This window comes from Alnus glutinosa, chromosome 8 (assembly GCF_958979055.1).
Source record: "Alnus glutinosa chromosome 8, dhAlnGlut1.1, whole genome shotgun sequence".
Lineage (NCBI taxonomy): Eukaryota > Viridiplantae > Streptophyta > Magnoliopsida > Fagales > Betulaceae > Alnus > Alnus glutinosa.
Genome location: NC_084893.1, coordinates 18,395,942 through 18,413,729, shown reverse-complemented (window position 1 = coordinate 18,413,729; position 17,788 = coordinate 18,395,942). Strand labels below are relative to the sequence as shown.

At 35.2% G+C, this 17,788-nt stretch overlaps 1 protein-coding gene across 2 annotated transcripts; it reads left to right on the top strand.

The window, feature by feature from the left end:
* The first annotated feature begins 4,774 nt into the window (after nt 1-4,774).
* LOC133875170 (putative disease resistance RPP13-like protein 1) lies at nt 4,775-12,765 on the top strand. 2 transcript variants are annotated; one of them, XM_062313198.1, is made up of 6 exons: nt 4,775-9,239; nt 9,438-9,503; nt 9,626-9,700; nt 10,014-10,068; nt 10,187-10,580; nt 12,108-12,765. In XM_062313198.1, exon 1 carries the CDS (start codon nt 5,033-5,035, stop codon nt 9,188-9,190), a length of 4,158 nt encoding a protein of 1,385 aa, XP_062169182.1. In that variant the 5' UTR covers nt 4,775-5,032; the 3' UTR covers nt 9,191-9,239; nt 9,438-9,503; nt 9,626-9,700; nt 10,014-10,068; nt 10,187-10,580; nt 12,108-12,765. The 2 variants fall into 2 exon arrangements, with proteins under 2 accessions (XP_062169182.1, XP_062169183.1); XM_062313199.1 differs by lacking the exons at nt 10,014-10,068; nt 10,187-10,580; nt 12,108-12,765 and adding an exon at nt 9,881-9,973.
* The last annotated feature ends 5,023 nt before the right edge of the window (nt 12,766-17,788 follow it).

Here is a 17,788-nt window from a genome sequence, read left to right as displayed (position 1 = left end):
TCATCTTTCTCTAAGTATGATCTGTTATTTTTTCTTATTTCTTTTCTCTCAATTGAGAATTTTCTGAAGCATTGATTTTTTTTTTTCTTTTATATGAATCACCACTTGTGATTTTCTAAGGAACTTCACTAAATAATTATTACTGCTTGTAACAATTTTTTCAAGTTCTACCAAGATGAAAAAAAAATCTTTCCAACTTAAGCCACAATAAATATGCAAAGTATTAGGCTCAACCATGTAATAATCAACTATTATTGGCTCATTGTTATAAATACGCCATTGTTATGATCAATTTTACGATATGATAAATTTTTTCCGATGCTAAATGAGCTCTAATAGGAACATCAATCATCACAAACATTTTATTCCTAATCAGCATGTTAGGAAAATTGAAAGCTAAATGATATAGATGAAAAAAAATTAATTAGCAAATACTTTTAAAGTATTCATGCTAATCTAGCATTCCATAGCTTACATAAGTGCTAGATGCTTTTTTTTTTTCAATAGATCAATCAACATATGCCGCTTATTAGATACAATATTCACATAATCATAATTTTTCATCAGCTTTAATTCAATCAAGGAGCACCTTCGTCATTTGATTTTTTTTTTTTTTTTTCATTTTAATAAATGAAATTGTATATCATGTCTTAAAAAATAAATCAAGACATATGAAACACAATTTAAGAACTCACAAAGGAGCCAATGGTTTTACTCCAAGATCCTCCAAAATAGGCTAAGTTACCACACACCAATTGGGTGTCATGAAAACCGATCAATTGAACATGCACACCACATCTTTTCCTCTTACATGTGCTTACCTACAAGAATATTCAGCAAAATGGTATTCTTTGCACACAATTAGCAATGTTTATTATTTCTTTTACAACATAAGTAATCATTCACATTTGTTATTATTAATTGATGTGAATGTTCTCCAACAAACTTAGCACAATAAAATAGAAATTGCTAAGTTCTAAAAATTTATAAATGTCTAAACTTTTATTGCAAGATTCGTGACCTAACACGAAAAAATTATTTGACAAGCAAATTAAATAATACCAATTTGAGTTCAAATAATTTAAAAATTCTTTTTGTCAACAATATTTTCACTTCCAGTATCTACAAATGAAATCAAGCTTTTCTTCTGACAAACAAATCAGGTAAATTTTTTTTCTCACAACAGAGTCTTCATCTTTTCAATCATTAATTAATTTCATCTTTCTTGTATGCAAATTGCATACCGCAAACTCTAATAGTATTTGACTTCTCATAAGTTCAAATACCATTGTATCACCCTAATCAAAATATTTGTGCAACCATCAACACAAATCAACCTTTAAGATTGTTGGAAATAATTTTGGATGGTGCACAAAATTATTGTTGAAATAAAATAATACAAATATGAAAATTAACAATTAAATTAATAATTGTTACACAAATAATTGGTTAAAAATATTATTGTTGATACTAGACCATATTAATCTGAAGTAATAATAATAAAATAAACACAGTACAAGAGATTAAAATTAAAGTAAAAAAAGATCTCACAATGCTATAGAATCACGCAAGAACGTTGTCCTTAAAGGTTGATTCGTGCCTCCCGGAGTGTATAACTCGGTGTGATCGGATCTCTTGACACGCAACCTCTCAGGATTAGACTATAGCGTCTATCTTCATTAAGGACACACTTTCAAGAACAAAGATCAAATAGAACAACCCTTTGATCAAAGTGGATGGGGGACTTTGTGTCATGTTCATATCAGATTCGTTGGTCGAGTCAAAACTGCCAAGCCTACCCTCGGAGCATTTCTGAAGGTGACCGAACCACCCCAAAATTTATTTGTTATTTGGGTTGGTCGCCGAATTCTTGTTGATGTGACACATTAACGAATTTTTTCTACTTTTTTAACAATAAGAACTAATTTGTTCTTTTTTATTTCTCTCAAGAATTTATTTATCATTTGGTTTGGTCGCCTAATTCTTGTTAACGTGATACATTAACAGATGTTGTCGACTTTTTTAACAAGAGAGCCCCTTTTATACGGTCTTGGCATAAAAGGGCTATTTTCTGCCCTCCAATAATAACATGCCACGTTGGTATAGCACACCAAAACACTATAAGCTGAAAACACCCAATCACACCAAATCCGTGAGAAAAAAATCAAAAGCTTGATTTTTTTTTTTTTTTTGGCTGAGCTTCTCTTCGGTGGCAACCCACTATCTCTCACTCTCACGCCAAAGATCTACATTCTCTCAATCAGATCTGCACAAAACAATAATACAGTAAGAGTCCGATCCAATGGAGGCAGGAATTGCCGGCGGCGATGAAGTCTCTCTGGCCACGGCGATCTCCAGATGGAGTTTCAGAGTGTCGCATCGATACCAGCACGTGCTGGACAAAGTTGACCCTGCACATGCTCCAGCGCTGGATTGGAATTTCAAGCGGAATCTTGTGGATATTTAGTTATTGACAAAAAATATTGAGGATTTTGATTAGGGTCCACTAATCTAATATACCCATTACAGGTTTGAATTTTTCTTGGTGTGATGTCTAGAAAGGGGATAGGAAGCAATGGTGTATTTTGTTGACTTTTCTGTTCTTTCTTTTTTCGTTGTTATTTTTTGGAATTTTTTTCCTGGTTGGTGGGGACGGAGGCTCATTCTCCGGCTTCGCCTCTTTTTGTGAAGTTCGTCAATTGGGTGCGATCGGGTGTTTTCGGCCTATAATTTTTTGGTGTACTAAACTGACTTGGCATGTTATTATTGGAGGGCAGAAAATAGTCCTTTTATGTCGAGACTTGATAGAAGTTATACTCTTTTAACAATATAGACTAATTTGTTTGTTTTTTTTTTTTTTTTTTCAATAAGTGATTAATTACTTTCCAAAACTTTAAATTAGTAAAAAAATAATAATAATAAAAGAAAGAAAGAAAAAAAAAGAAAAGGAAAAAAAAACTCAAACAAAAAGGAAAGGAATAGGTAATTTCTTCATGGACTCTGCTTTAGAAAAGGGGAGAGAACCATCTATCAATCACTTTCCACCATCAAATTGTCTATCGCTAATTGTGCAAGTGGATGCCCCAACTTGTTAGGAAATAAGTCTTATTTTTCAGAACATGTGAAATGCGAAAAATTAAGAGGGCAAAATAAAATTAAATCATATTATAAATAATATTAAAATTTAAGTGATTTCTTCGTACTAAAGTACATTCACGGTAGGAGAGACAGAAAGAAAATTTACTATTTAAAATAGTTAGAAGTGAAAAAATTACTTAAAAGTCCAGGGCCCAATACATTTAAATCTTCCCTTCTCTCAAGAAAAGATGATCGAAGAAATTCTCATTTTTTTTTTTTCTTTTTGCTGTACCGCATACCAAGAGATAAACTTCTCTTTCTTTTCTTTTGCTTTGCTGGCTTTTTTCTTTTCTTCGGTAGTCCCTCATATCACAGACCGGTGCTCTTCTTTTATAACAAGAGAGCATTTTTAGTAGCCTCATCAAATTAGTTTTTTAGCTATTTTGATGAGCCAATTTGATGAAAACTCTTAAAAATCACTCCTAGCAGCCTCATCATTTTAACCAAAAAAATTTGATGACTGAAATTACTAGTCAAATTAGACCAGGCATTTTCACTCAACAACCCACTCACCAAATTTTGTTTCACATTTTTCTCTCACATGATTAGCACACTTTTTTCCTTTTTTCTCTCATTTTCTTCTCTCATCTCCCATCTCTCACACGATAATGTCCTTATTTCATGGATATAAATGATTTTTTATAAAAATATTATATAGAGAAAAAATAAAGAAATATGAAAAAATTATTATTTAAATGGAATAGTGAATATTGACTAGTTAAAATGGTGAGGCTGTTGGGGGAATTTTAATAAAGTGGCTCATCAGAATAGAAAAAAAGTAATTTTTAGTTATTTTGATGAGTAAAATTTGGTGAGGCTACTAGGAATGCTTTACTTTTCGGTGAAGTTTCTGTCTGTGTTTCGGATGTTTTGAAGTTGAACTTCAATTTTAATTTATTGTGCGAATTTCAATGTTTAACTTTATGAAATAAAATTTGAAAAAATTAAATAAAATATAATTTATTTTTAAAAATAGTAAAAAAAAAAAAAAAAAAAAAGAGGAAGAAGAAAGAATTAACTCTGTTCCCAAACTAACCTTAAGAAGTAAACCTTAGAACAAAATTCAACTCTGTTTCCAAGTTATAATAAAGTAGAGAAGAATTCAAAATTCATCTCTGTTTCCAAGAAGTAAAGGCTAAACTTCATAAGAAGTAAACTAACGTGGCAACCAAGTAAAATAAACTTTTCTTCTCCAATAATCTTAAGAGGGGCCCACACCAGGACTTGTAAAAGTCAAGTCAACAATAACACAAGAGTCTCTCTCTCTCTCTCGCAATAATTCGAGGAAATTAAAGGTGATTGGAAACATCACAGCAAAATCCTCGTGGTTGCTATCTTTCCAATTACACCAAACGAATATTATAAAAAATATATATAACGATACTCGAAGAAAAATAGTCTGTCCTCACAGACTTGGCCCATTTTTTTTTTTTTCCTGATTTTTCCTTCTCGTCCATCACTGTAGTAGTTGTGTCCACTTGGAAATAATTACTTGAGAATAGTAGCTCATGTTCGTCAAAGCTTTCACACAGGAGGAGACACCCATTACTTGCTGCACACGGGAACGAAGCCAGTAAGGGCCCCACAAACAGCAAATGTTCATCAAAGTGCTTGCTAACTCTTGCTTTTAGACCACTAACTGGGTATGAAGCAATAAAGGCAATTGGTTGGAGGAATCCGACAGGTTTTCCATTTAATTTTCTTTCCCATGGGAAAGAAGCCAGCAACGGCCCACAAACAGCCAATATTCATCAAAGCAATTAGAAATTATTGCAGTAAGAAGTTTTGAGACTACTCGTCAAGCTTTCAGACATAAGACACCCATTACTTTCTGCTTTCAGTGCTTGCCTACCCTTAACCCTTGCATCTTGTTTCCTGATTCATCAAGAAAACAATGGGAGACGCCCTCCTTTCTGCGTTCCTCGGAGTCCTGTTTGACCGTCTGGCGTCTCGCGAGCTGCTCAACTTTGCTCGCCAAGAAGGACTTGAAAAGAAGCTGGACAAGTGGAGCAAAATGCTGCCAAGAATTAAGGCAGTTCTTGGTGATGCGGAGGAGAAGCAAGATAACGGCGTCGAAGTGAAAAAGTGGCTGGATGATCTCAGAGACTTGGCTTACGATGTGGATGACATACTCGATGAGTTTGCCACAGAAGCTTTGCGACAGAAACTGACGGGAGGAAATCATGCCGGCACAAGTAAGGTACGGAACTTCATCCCTGCTTGTTGTACTGGTTTCACTCCAAGTGCTATTAAGATCAACATGAGGCTGGGGTCAGAGATGAAGGTAATCGCTGCTCGATTCAACGATATGGTGAAGCAAAAAGATGATCTGAAATTGATTGAAAATGTTGAAAGGAGAAGTTCATACAGAACAAGGGAGGTACTGGCGCCTACTTCTGTGTTGACCGAAGCTCATGTTTATGGCAGGGAAAAAGATAAAGAGGCTCTACTTGAATTTGTGCTGGGTGAAAAATGTGGGGATGCTCAACTCTCTGTGATTCCTATAATTGGTATGGGGGGTATAGGAAAGACAACTCTTGCCCAGCTTGTGTACAATGATGAAAAAGTTGAGAGCTTTTTTGATGTGAAGGCATGGGCTTGTGTTTCTGAAGATTTCGATGTTGTTAAGGTGACAAAAACAATTTTACAGTCTTTCACCTCAGAAAACTGTGAGGGTAAGGATCTAAATGGGTTGCAAGTCAAACTAAAGGAGAATCTGAAGGGGAAGAAGTTTCTAGTCGTTTTGGATGATCTTTGGAATGAGAACTACCATGATTGGAGTATCCTACGTGCTCCATTTGAAGCAGGGGCTTCGGGAAGCACAATTGTCATCACAACTCGCAACGAGGGAGTTTCATCAAAGACAGGTACCATTCCAGCTGCTTACTCTCTGAAAGAGTTGTCAAATGATGTTTGTTTGTCTATATTGGCACATCATGCATTGGGGACAAGAGACTTCGGTGCACATCTAAACCTCAAAGACATTGGTGAGGAAATAGTTAAAAGGTGTAAAGGCTCCCCTTTGGCAGCAAAAGTACTTGGAGGCGTCTTGCGCAGTAAAATGGATCGTGATGAGTGGGAAGATATATTGAAGAGCAAGATATGGGATTTACCAGAAGTGGAAAGTGAAATTGCTCCAGCTCTTATGTTGAGCTATCATCATCTCCCTTCACATTTAAAGAGGTGTTTTGCGTATTGTTCAGTACTCCCCAAGGACTACTTATTTGAGGAGAAGCATTTGGTTCTATTATGGATGGCAGAAGGTTTACTTCAACCACGAGAAGGGAAAAAACGAATGGAAGATTTGGGTAGCGAGTATTTTCACAATCTGCTGTCGAGGTCATTTTTCCAACAATCATTCGAGGATGAATCGCAATATCTAATTCATGACCTCATAAATGATTTGGCTCAATGGGTTGCAGGAGATATATGCTTTAAAATGGAGGATAGAGTTTGGGATAATAATGGAAGGAAACCTTCTACAAAGGCTCGACATTCGTCTTACCTGGGTGGTTACAATGATGGCATTCAAAAGTTTAAGGTTTTTAACGATCTCACATGTTTACGAACCTTCCTGCCTCTTATGCTTCCACGTCGAGGCAGGTGTTGCTTGACTAGTAATGTTCCTCTTAAATTGATTCCTAAATTACGACGCTTAAGGTTGCTCTCTTTGAGTGGATACCGCATATCTGAGCTGCCAGAATCAATCGGTGATTTGAAGCATCTGCGGTGCCTCGACCTTTCTCACACTAAAATCAGAAACTTGCCTGATTCAGTAGCCACTCTCTACAATTTACAGACATTGATATTGGAGCACTGTTCTTATCTAAAGAAACTGCCTTCAAAATTTGGTAATCTTATCAATCTGCGACATCTCAACATTCAAGGAGCAAATGCATTGGAAGGAATGCCTCCGCAAATGGGTAAATTAACTTGTCTCCAATCATTGTCTAATTTAGTTGTGGGAAAAGGTATTTGTTCTGGCGTAAAAGAGCTAGGGCCTTTGTTGCATATTCGAGAGAAACTTTGCATTTCAAGACTGGAAAATGTGATTAAACATGAAGAGGCAAGGGATGCTAGGTTAATTGAAAAGCACAATCTTCATGGCTTGTCATTGGAATGGAGTGGCAACTTAAATGAATCACAACATAGAACAAGTGAATTTGATGTCCTTAACATGCTACAACCTAACAAGGGTTTAAAAGAGCTCACTGTCAAACACTATGGTTGTGCAGAATTTCCAACTTGGCTAAAAGTTCCCTCATTTTCTAATATGGTGCTCTTGGAGATTGAAAGTTGTGCAAAGTGCACATCATTGCCATCAGTGGGCCAATTACCATCTCTCAAAGACCTTTTAATCAAAGGCATGGCCAGTGTGACAAATATTGGACATGATTTTTATGGGAATGGTTGCTCACAACCTTTTCGATCCTTGGAGACTTTGCATTTTGAGAATATGCAGGAGTGGGAGAACTGGATTCCTTGTGGAGAAATCCCAAAACTGCGCAAGCTTTCTATTACAAGATGTCCTAAGCTGGTGGGTAAGTTACCAAACAACCTTCCTTTATTAGAAAATATTGTGATATATGAATGCAAGAAATTGGTGGTTTCAATTTCCAGCTTTCCAGAGTTCTGCAAACTAAAAATTGAGGGATCTGAAGGGGTGGTGCATAGAGGTAAGGTTGAATTTGACTCACTATGCTTCTCGCCTCTTTCAACAATTTCAGAATTCACGTGTCGAATAGAAGGGTTAATTATGGAAGATTTGACAAACGTGAAAGATTTGACGATTCAAACTTGTGAGGAGCTTACGCCTTTGTGGTCAAATGATGTGGGATTGCTACAAAATCTACCATGTCTTCGTCTTTTGAAGATTTCTGATTGTTCCAAACTAGTTTCTTTGGTGGAAAAAGAAGTGGAACAGCAGCTACAACTGGGTTTGCTATCTAAACTCAGAGAAATCGAGATAAAAAATTGCAAGGACATGAAATCTTTACCCAAGCTAATGATGTACAACATGTATATTGAGTATATTCATATTAGTGGTTGTACTTCACTGACGTACTTTGCAATAAGCCAACTACCTCCAACTCTAAAGCGACTAAGGATAGATCGTTGTAATTTGCTGAATTTGGTGGATGGAGTTGATGTCAACAGTTGCAGTAGCAACACATCTCTTCTTGAGTTTTTGCATATTAAAGATTGTCGATCCCTCGTATCCTTAACGTCAACCGAAGAATTACCTGCAACACTTAAAGAGCTCCAAATCGTGAAATGTAAGAAGCTGGAGTCAATAGCAAAGAGCTTCCATCACAACTCGTCTCTTGAAGTCATTCGTATCATATCTTGTAGGAACCTTAAATCCTTACCGATGGGCATAGAGAGCCTCAGCCATGTAGATGAGATTTTTATTTACAATTGTCAAACTCTTATTTCCTTCTCTGACAAAGGGTTGCTCCCTACCAACCTGAGATTGCTTAGGATTTGCGAATGTGAGAAAATGCAGGTCCTGCCCAACTGCATACTAAACCTAACCTCTCTTCAAGAATTGGAGATTAGAAAATGTCCAAGCATTAGTGTATCCGTTTCGGAAGTAGGTTTTCCCACCAACCTAACATCACTTTATATTGATGGTATGGTGTTGTTTAATGAGGCCTTTTTTAAGTGGGGATTGTACAAGCTTACCTCTCTTAAAGAACTTGAAATTTTCGATGGCTCTTCGCATGTGGTGTCCTTCTCAGAGATGATGCTACCTGCCTCTCTAACTAGCCTCTCCATCAGATACTTCCCAAATTTGAAATGCTTATCTTCCAAAGGCTTTGAAAACCTTGCCTCTCTTGAATATTTGGTTATTTGTAATTGTGAAAAGCTCACGTCCTTTCCAGATGATGGCTTCTCTCCCTCACTCCTACAGCTTTCCATCCGAAAGTGTCCTCTACTGAAAGAACGTTGCAAGAAAGATCGAGGACCAGAGTGGTTCAAGATAGCCCACATCCCTCGCGTTGAGATTGATGATAGGTTCATCAATGATCCAGAAGAGGAGAATCGGTGAATCCGAGTATTGTTTGATGCAAGTCAAGTTTCAAGAAACAAATCCAAAGGTCAGTTTATTGTCACATCATTTGTTTTTGCATATTGATGGGAGGTTCATCTATCACCCCTAATGGGAGAATCACGTACTATCTGCCTCTCTTCTTCTCAACAACACTTGATGATATGTTTTTATTTTTATTTTTCGGGTCTAAATCTTCGTAATGGGGTTGTGGAATGTTGCTATTCTTGTTGTGTTTGCACAATAGGATCGTAGGTGTTTGTTAAAATGCCCAAGTGACCACGTAGAGAGAGGAGGACTCCTCAAAAAATAGGTACGTAACTGAATTTTGATCCTTTGATAATGTAGGCGTCCATGTTGTTTCCGCAACTATACTATGGACCATTTATCATATTCGATATTGGATTTTTAATGTTCATTCATATAATTTTCTAGGTGAAGAAGTGGAAGGGATTATCATAACGTTGAATCCCCATGAACAAACTGATTTCGGATTATGAACATAAAGAGGTATGAACAAACTTTATTTTGCAATATTGGCTGCCAATTTTGTTTTGCAATATTGATTGCCAATAAGTAATTGAATTCTGATCCTTTGATAATATTGGCATTCATATTGCGACGAATAGCCATACTATGGATGATTTATCATATTCAGTAACTGGTTTGATAATGTTCATTCCTTTGCAGTATCTGACTATGATGGAAATTCGTTCTTTTTTTTTCTTGACAAAAAAGAAATCTGAGTTCAACACTCCTACCCTAAATGCCAAAACAGAGCATTCGTTCATTTTCTACAATAATTTGGCTCACCCTCTTGTAGGTCAAAGCCAAAGTTTTCAATAATGAAAATGTGCATCTTGGAGAGGATATTGGTGGTAATGTTTTTCCTCCTTTATCTTTGTGGTTTATTCATTAGTAAAAAAATGGAAATGAATTAATATTATTGCAACAAAACAACCATATTCGTCTAGTTACATTTTTCAAACCAAACAGATAAGGAGAAGAAGACATTAAGGATACTTTATCCTTTGAGTTGTTCTGCTGGATTGGTCGCTCAAGACATTTGGTCGCTACCCGGACATGATTAAAAAAATTTGATCACTTCTTAGGGACTCGATATGAATGATTCTGATCTAGTTCATGACCTATTAGAAGTGGAAGGCACTCTGGTGGGATCCTAACAGACAAAAAGATTGCGGTTAGTTTGATAATGATCGAGTGACATTGCTTCTTTGGCCCGAACGAAAGAATCCCTTAGATAGGATGCAAAATAGATTTTGTTCTACCGTTGATCAGAGATTTCTCTATGAATAACTCAGAATTTGAAGACGGGGAATAAATGCAGTATCCCCATGAACGAATTGATCAGGATTATTAATATAAAGAGGTATGTCACTGCTAATTCAATTTTTATAATTGCTAAGGTAGTTGTGCATCTAATTGGATATACGAATTATTAAATTCTTGTCTAATGATATCTCTCTTTAATGCTTGCGTATGGTTCAAAAGGCTGGTTCAAATTGTTACAACGTTCTACTAAATGAAATATCCATGTGCAAAAACATCAACTTATGTACGCAAATTTTTGCAGAGATTTCTTTTCAGATATTAATATAACTTGTTAAGAGAGAACTCTGTGATCATAAAATGGACAATTTGTGTAGTCCTCTATATTTAGAGGTGTGCAACTTTATTTTGCAATATTGGTTGCCAATTTTATTTTGTTTTTTTTTTTTTTTCTCTCCTCTTTTTATTGTTTTCACAGTAACCAAAAGATGCATTAACGGACAGTATTTTTTGGTAAAATGTTTTTTGTGACTGGTTTTACAATGTTTCTCTACATAAAACTACTGCACAATACAATAAACAAAGGGTTTACTCATCTTTACTTACAAAGAAAAGAAGCCGTGATATATATAAACAAGTTAAGAGCCATTTTGGCCCTGTGATTTCGTAGGCCTAAAGCAGTAGTGACGGAGTTTGATTCACAGGAGCAAAATTATATGTCAGATTTAATCTGACCTTGGCATGTTCTTCTGCTACGAGTTTTAATCGTGTTCAAAATGTTTGATTATTATTCATGAAAAAAAATTATTATAATCTGACCTTGGCACGTTCATTATTGTGAGAGAATTTTACCAAAAAAATCAAGCGTCATGGGCAAACAAAAATAAAGTAGGGACAAAATTTGACTCTGTAAACATCACACAAGCGCTAATGTGGATAACTTGGTCTTTTGCCTCTGATTTCTGAAACTGTTTGGGCTTAAAAATGGTTTAGACTAATTTCACTTAAATTTGAATTGGGGTAAGTTAGTTTTGCCTTAAATATTTTACATTCGTGGGAGTCGTATGTCTCTTTTGGACACCCTCTAGTTTTGTCACTGAGTTCAGACGCTCCTCTCTAAATATTTTGAAGAGTTTCATAGGAAATCAAATTAAGATCAAAGGCCTAACCGCACGCACTATGTATTAATTAAATGTCATAAAGTTTCTGCTCCGGCCGAAGAATATATATATATATATATACATGAGACCCTCATCCTCCGTATAGGCGAGCTCAGTCTCAAGATCTTAATTTTTTTCTTGAACGTTTCTCTCTGGGTATGCATCTCCAACAAGCTATTTTATTTCATCTAATTCCGGCGATTTTTGTTTTTGTTTTTTATTTTCTGGCGATTTTATTATTGTTGTTGGATTTATGTCAGGTAGCTTAAGGAAAATGCTAATGCTAAAAATACTCCTAGTGCACTACGAGTGCATGGATCATTCCCCGTAACTTAAACCCCAGATCGAACTAGAAAGGATCCTATTTTATATATATAATACTATTTCAATTTGAGATACTGTTAATGTTAGAAATTTCTTGGTTGAATTCTGCTTCTGACATCCTGATTCATATCTTTTTGCCACAGAGACGACGGCTGCGTTCCTCCAAGTGCTGTTTGACCGACTAGCATGTCCAGAATTGCTGAACTTTGCTCGGCGACAGGGACTCGAGAAAAAGCCGGAAATTTCGAGCAAAATATTGAAAAGAATTGAGGCAGTCCTTGATGATGCGGATGAGAAGAGGGCAGTGAAAGATTGGCTGGATGATCTCAGATGCTTGGCTTACGATTTGGAAGACATTTTGGATGAGTTCGCCATTGAAGCTTTGCGATGCAGATTGACGGGAGGGAGGAAATCAGGGCAGCACAACTCATTTATGGTACGGAAACTCATTTCATTTTATGATCAAATAGGCTGAAGTCAAAGATACATTAGATCCATGCTCGATTCAAACATCACTTGCAACAAAAAGTTGAACTGAATTTGGGAGAAAATGTTCGGAGGAGGTGTCCTGACACAAAACGGAGACTAGCCCCAACTTCTTTAGTGTTTATGGCAGGGAAGAAGATAAATAGGATGTGCTTGATATGTTGCTGACTGAAAAACATGGTGATGCTCTAGTCTATGTGATTCCTATAATTGGTATGGGACCATGGGTGGTATAGGAAAGATAACTCTAGCCCAGCTTGTATACAATGATGAAAAAGTGCAAAGTTTTTTTATCTCAAAGCATGGGCTTGTGTTTATGAAGGTTTTTGAAGATTTTTTTTTTTTTTTTTTTTTTTTTGAAGAAAAAGAAAATGACCTAGCATTTTCCCCACAGTGGTTTTATTGTTTTTTGAAAAAAAAATTAAAAAAAAAATTAAAATATCACGTAGACAAGAGTAATGCTACACATCATCCCCTTGTCATCCTTTTGTCACCCCAAAATTGATGTGACTCTTAAAATTACCATTAGATTTATGATAGATTACCATTGGATTTTGATCCAATGGCGATTTTAAGAGCCACATCAATTTTGGGGTGACAAAAGGAGGACAAGGGGATAATGTGTAGCAATACTCCGTAGACAAAGTTGAAGAAGAGTTATATTAAGGGTGCGTTTGGAATTGCGATTTCATAGACAATAAGTGCGATTTTAAACCAAATCGCAGAACATAAATCGTTTGAAAACTGCATTTTTAAAAATTGCGATTTGAAAACGCAAAAAATTTGCTTTTTCAAATAGCAGGTGAGATGGTGCTTTTTTGAAAATGCAGAATTTTAAAGGCTAATTTGCGATTTTAAATGCTAAACTGCGATTTTGCCAAACGCTTAATTGCGTTTTTAAAAATCACTTTTTTCAAATCGCTCATTTTAAAATCGTGATTTTAAATCGCACTTTTTGAAATCGCAAACTCAAACAGACCCTAAGAGTTGTACGATAATCATTTCTCAGTTACAAAAGATGTATACGCGGATACGATGGGCATGAGAATGGTGGGAAATGGCAAGTTGGCAACGGCAATAATTGTGGTTGTGGAGGATAAAATTAGGTTTTTAGAAAAGAAGGAAAATAGGCCTCACAACACAAGGTTGATCTATTTATATATTATATATAACATAAGCTTTAAATAGAAGCAGTGACGGAGCCAGAATTTTAGTTGAAGGGGTTAAAATTAAAAAATAAAATTAATTAAAAATATTAAAAAAAAAATATACATAAGAAGTAAATAAACTTTATATATTAGAGTTCTAACACTCAAGGGTATATTAGGTTAATGGGCTTTTGGTCTTGGTAGCTTAGGGACAATATTAGGTTAATAGGCCTTTAGCCTTGGTAGCTTAGTGGGCCTTGAGTTTGTGTATAAAAGGCCTAGAGTCTAATTGTATAGGTCATCGGTTTAGTGATTTGTTTAGTATTGGAAACTGGAAGCTGAGCACCTCGAAAGCTCTAGAAACTGAACATTTCAAAGAATCTATTTCATTTTGTAATTTTCGATCATCAATTTACATTTCTTACATTGTTCTTTCAATTCTTCCATAATTCATCATTCCTATTCCTATTCCTATTCCCTTTTCATTCAAATTCCATTCAATTCAACAAATCAAAACCCTAAAATTCAGTAACAGTTAATTAAACTGTTACACAATAGAATCATTGTTATTGCTCTACATACCTAATTTTTTTCTAAAAAAATAAAATTGATAAAGAAAGGATTAACTTTTTGCTCAATTATGGACAATTTTTTCATTGTTCATGTTTCTCCCTCTAAAAAAAAAAATAGCTAGCCAACTGTTTTAAGAAGAAATCGCAAATTGTGAACAGTTTCTGATTTTCATTGACAATTTTACAAGTCTTGTCTTTTTGCCTAGCTATTTAACAAATCAGAGTTTTAAATATATAGCTAGGTTTAGGCTATTTTAGGCTTTCAAAGCACCCCCAACAAGCTCTTCAAATTTTATCCAAATTTTAGCCAAACAATTTACTTTTGTTATTTTATCTATCACTTTTAAAAAGCTTCCTACATTAAACTTTTTAAATATTTTTCTATTTTAATTAGATATTACTTTTTATTGGTTTTGAAAACATTCACTTCAAATACTTTTAACTGTCGCGAAGGAAAAATTTGCTTCCAAACCACTTTTTTTGCCGATGCCAGCCAAGCATGATTAGAGTCCATTACCAAAGAAATGTACCAATCTGTGAGACCCATCACCAAAAGGGGAAGAATGCTGCCTGATCTGCTTCAGTAACTCATTAGAGGTTCTATTGTCGCCAGCTGAGACAGCTTGTACAGTTGTACGCATTGAATCAAGAGGGTCGGCAAATCAACCGTATCCTTCTTCTTGCCCTGCTTCTTAGCATGAACCTTCTTCAGTAAATCAACATTTGGCTGATGAGAGGCCTTGCTTGCTTTATTATGCAAGGATCTATAGTTACTACATAGTGCAGAAAGTGCATCATCCAACATCTCAGATAGTTCACTCTCATCCACATAAACAGCAGACTGCTTACTATTCCTCCCTTCTTCTAAATCTATATCTTCCCTCCCATGATTCTTCCTTCCCCTCGACCCCTCCTGGAAATTCTCCCTCTCGCCCTTCTCCTCCTTGCTTTCTCTGCTACTCTCCAAATCAATAACCAACGGATTACACCTAGGAAGGAATTTACAAACTTCTGTTGGAAATAATTTTGGATGGGGCATAAAGTTCTTATTGAAATAAAATAATATCACTCTGAAAATTAACAATTAAATAAATAATTGGTTGAAAAATTATTGTTGATACTAGACCATATTGATCCGAAATAATAATAAAAAATAAATAAATATTGTACAAGAGATTAAAATTAAATTAAGGAAAGATCTCACAATGCTATAGAATCACGCAAAAAGAGCGTTGTTCTTAAAGGTTGATTCATGCCTCCCGGAGTGTATAACTCGGTGTGATCAGATCTCTTGACGCACAACCTTCCAGGATTAGATTATAGCGTCTATCTTCGTTAATGACACACTTCCAAGAACGAAGATCAAATAGAACAACCCTTTGATCAAAGTGGATGGAGGACTTTAGAATATTTTTCCGTGTAGAAAAAATATTAATATAACAAATAGCTTCTTGGCTTAAAACAAATTGACTTTGAAATAAACTACACGCTAGAAAATATGTTGGAAGCCAAAGAAGAAGTAAGTTCACAAATACTCATTGGGAACTTAATATATATATGAAAAAATGAGCATCAGTTTTTTCTTTCTCTTTAATGACCAAGACAAAAAATCACCATCGGTAAAAAAACGTTTAAAATATTAATAGTCAAAACCTGTTTAAAATATTAATGCATCTTAATGACCAAACAGTTAAAGCAATATTTAATGATTTGTAAACACCCAACGGTTATATTTTGAGATTTTATGACTAACCGTCATAATTCTTTAAGAAGAAAAAAAAATAAACAGTCAAAACACTTTAAGACCAAATTATTAAAATTGATTTCTCTTCTTCATAAAAACTCATAAACATTTTGAGAAACAGTAATATGTTTTAAATACTTTAAAAAAGAAATAATGTTTGTAACAAATACAACAATCCCCCACATGTTATAAACACTATAATATAAGGAGATTAAAAGCATGCATCAATTAATGTGGTACCCGAAGGTTTTAACCACACTTAGGATAAATAAGTAGGAACTTAATGAATCGTGGTAGAGTCAAACTCTTTTAACCAAATTCATAAGTTGACCAAACTTATCACCCACATAACTTTCTCCAAAAACAAATTGGGTTGTTCTATAGCGAGTTGGCGCCTTATACAGGCCATGCGCCCCTGGGTTTCATGAGCGCTCTAGAGACCTACCCTGGTCTCATAGAAGGCGGCACCACCTCCACACTCACATAGGTGGCATCCATCAGGAGCGTGTGCAGGGAACACCCCATCCCAACATGTAGGGACTATGGATCCATTAAGAGTTTTTAAAGTCATCCTTAATCACTCTGCATCTTGTACTGTCTTACACCATAGGGATTGACTCATCACTATATTCTCAACAAGATAATGGATAAACATAGAATGACAGTATCTCAACATGATCACTTGTGACTTCGTTTTCCAGTAAACCTCATTCATGAGGGATCTCCAATCACAGAGGTTGGGTATCGATCACAGTGTCATAATTTGGGTATCAGTGTTATCCCCCTCGATGTTTTACTCACCAGCCTTCTTGCTAGTGGCTTGGTCAAAGAATTTGTAAAATTCCTTTTTGACCTCACACATTCCATGGAACTTATACCGGTCTCAATAAACTGCCTCACAATATTGTGCACTTTTCTCATTATAAATCTTGCTCCTTGCTTGAGCTATGGCAGCCTGTCAATCACAATCAAAACACAAATGGAACTGAATTAGTATATAAAGGCAAATCAATTGATTAATACGCTCCTTAGACATTCATCTTCAGTTCCTACCTTCTCCAAGGCAACTAACTCTAACTCCATAGTAAACCTTGCTTTGCAAATCTGTTTTGAGGACTTCCAAGAGATAGCCCATCCAGCTAGAGTAAACATGTAGCCACATATAGGCTTTAGCTTATTTGAATCAGAAATTCAGTTAGCATCACAATATTCTTTTAATAAAGGAGAATAACCACAATATGGCAAACCAAAATTAATTGTGCCCTTTAAGTATCTCACAAATTTAAAGATAGCATCTCAATACTCAACACTTGGATTATGAGTAAATCTACTCAACATGCTAACAACATGTGCAATATCAGGCATATACATTTTGTCAAAATATCAAGCTACCAATGAATTGTGCATACTTTTCTTGCAATACACCATCACCGTGATTCTTTATCAAATGTATTTTTTGAATCATATGGTATAGACATAGACAGATAATCAAAGTGCTCAAATCTTTTAAACATAATATGTCTGAGATAAAATAATGCAATCATTATCTCTAAGAACTTTAATGTCCAATATGACATTAGTTCTATTTATTTATTTTATATCAAAATTATATGCAAGAGATCTTTTAGCTCCATGCACAATATCAATGCTAATTCAAAAATAAGCAAGTAACCAATATATATAAACAAATAATGACACATTCATTATTATAAAACTTGTTATGCATTTACTTGCATTATTAATAAAAAATGCATTAGACAACATTACCTTGTCAAACTTTCATGCCATTGTTTAGGAGCTTGCTTAAATCCTACAAGGATTTCACCAATTTGAACACTGTATGTTCTTGAACAAGGATTATAAGTCCCTTGGGC

Excerpts from the sequence above, each read along its gene's own strand:
- LOC133875170 (XM_062313198.1), top strand. The coding sequence starts at position 5,033 with ATGGGAGACGCCCTCCTTTCTGCGTTCCTCGGAGTCCTGTTTGACCGT.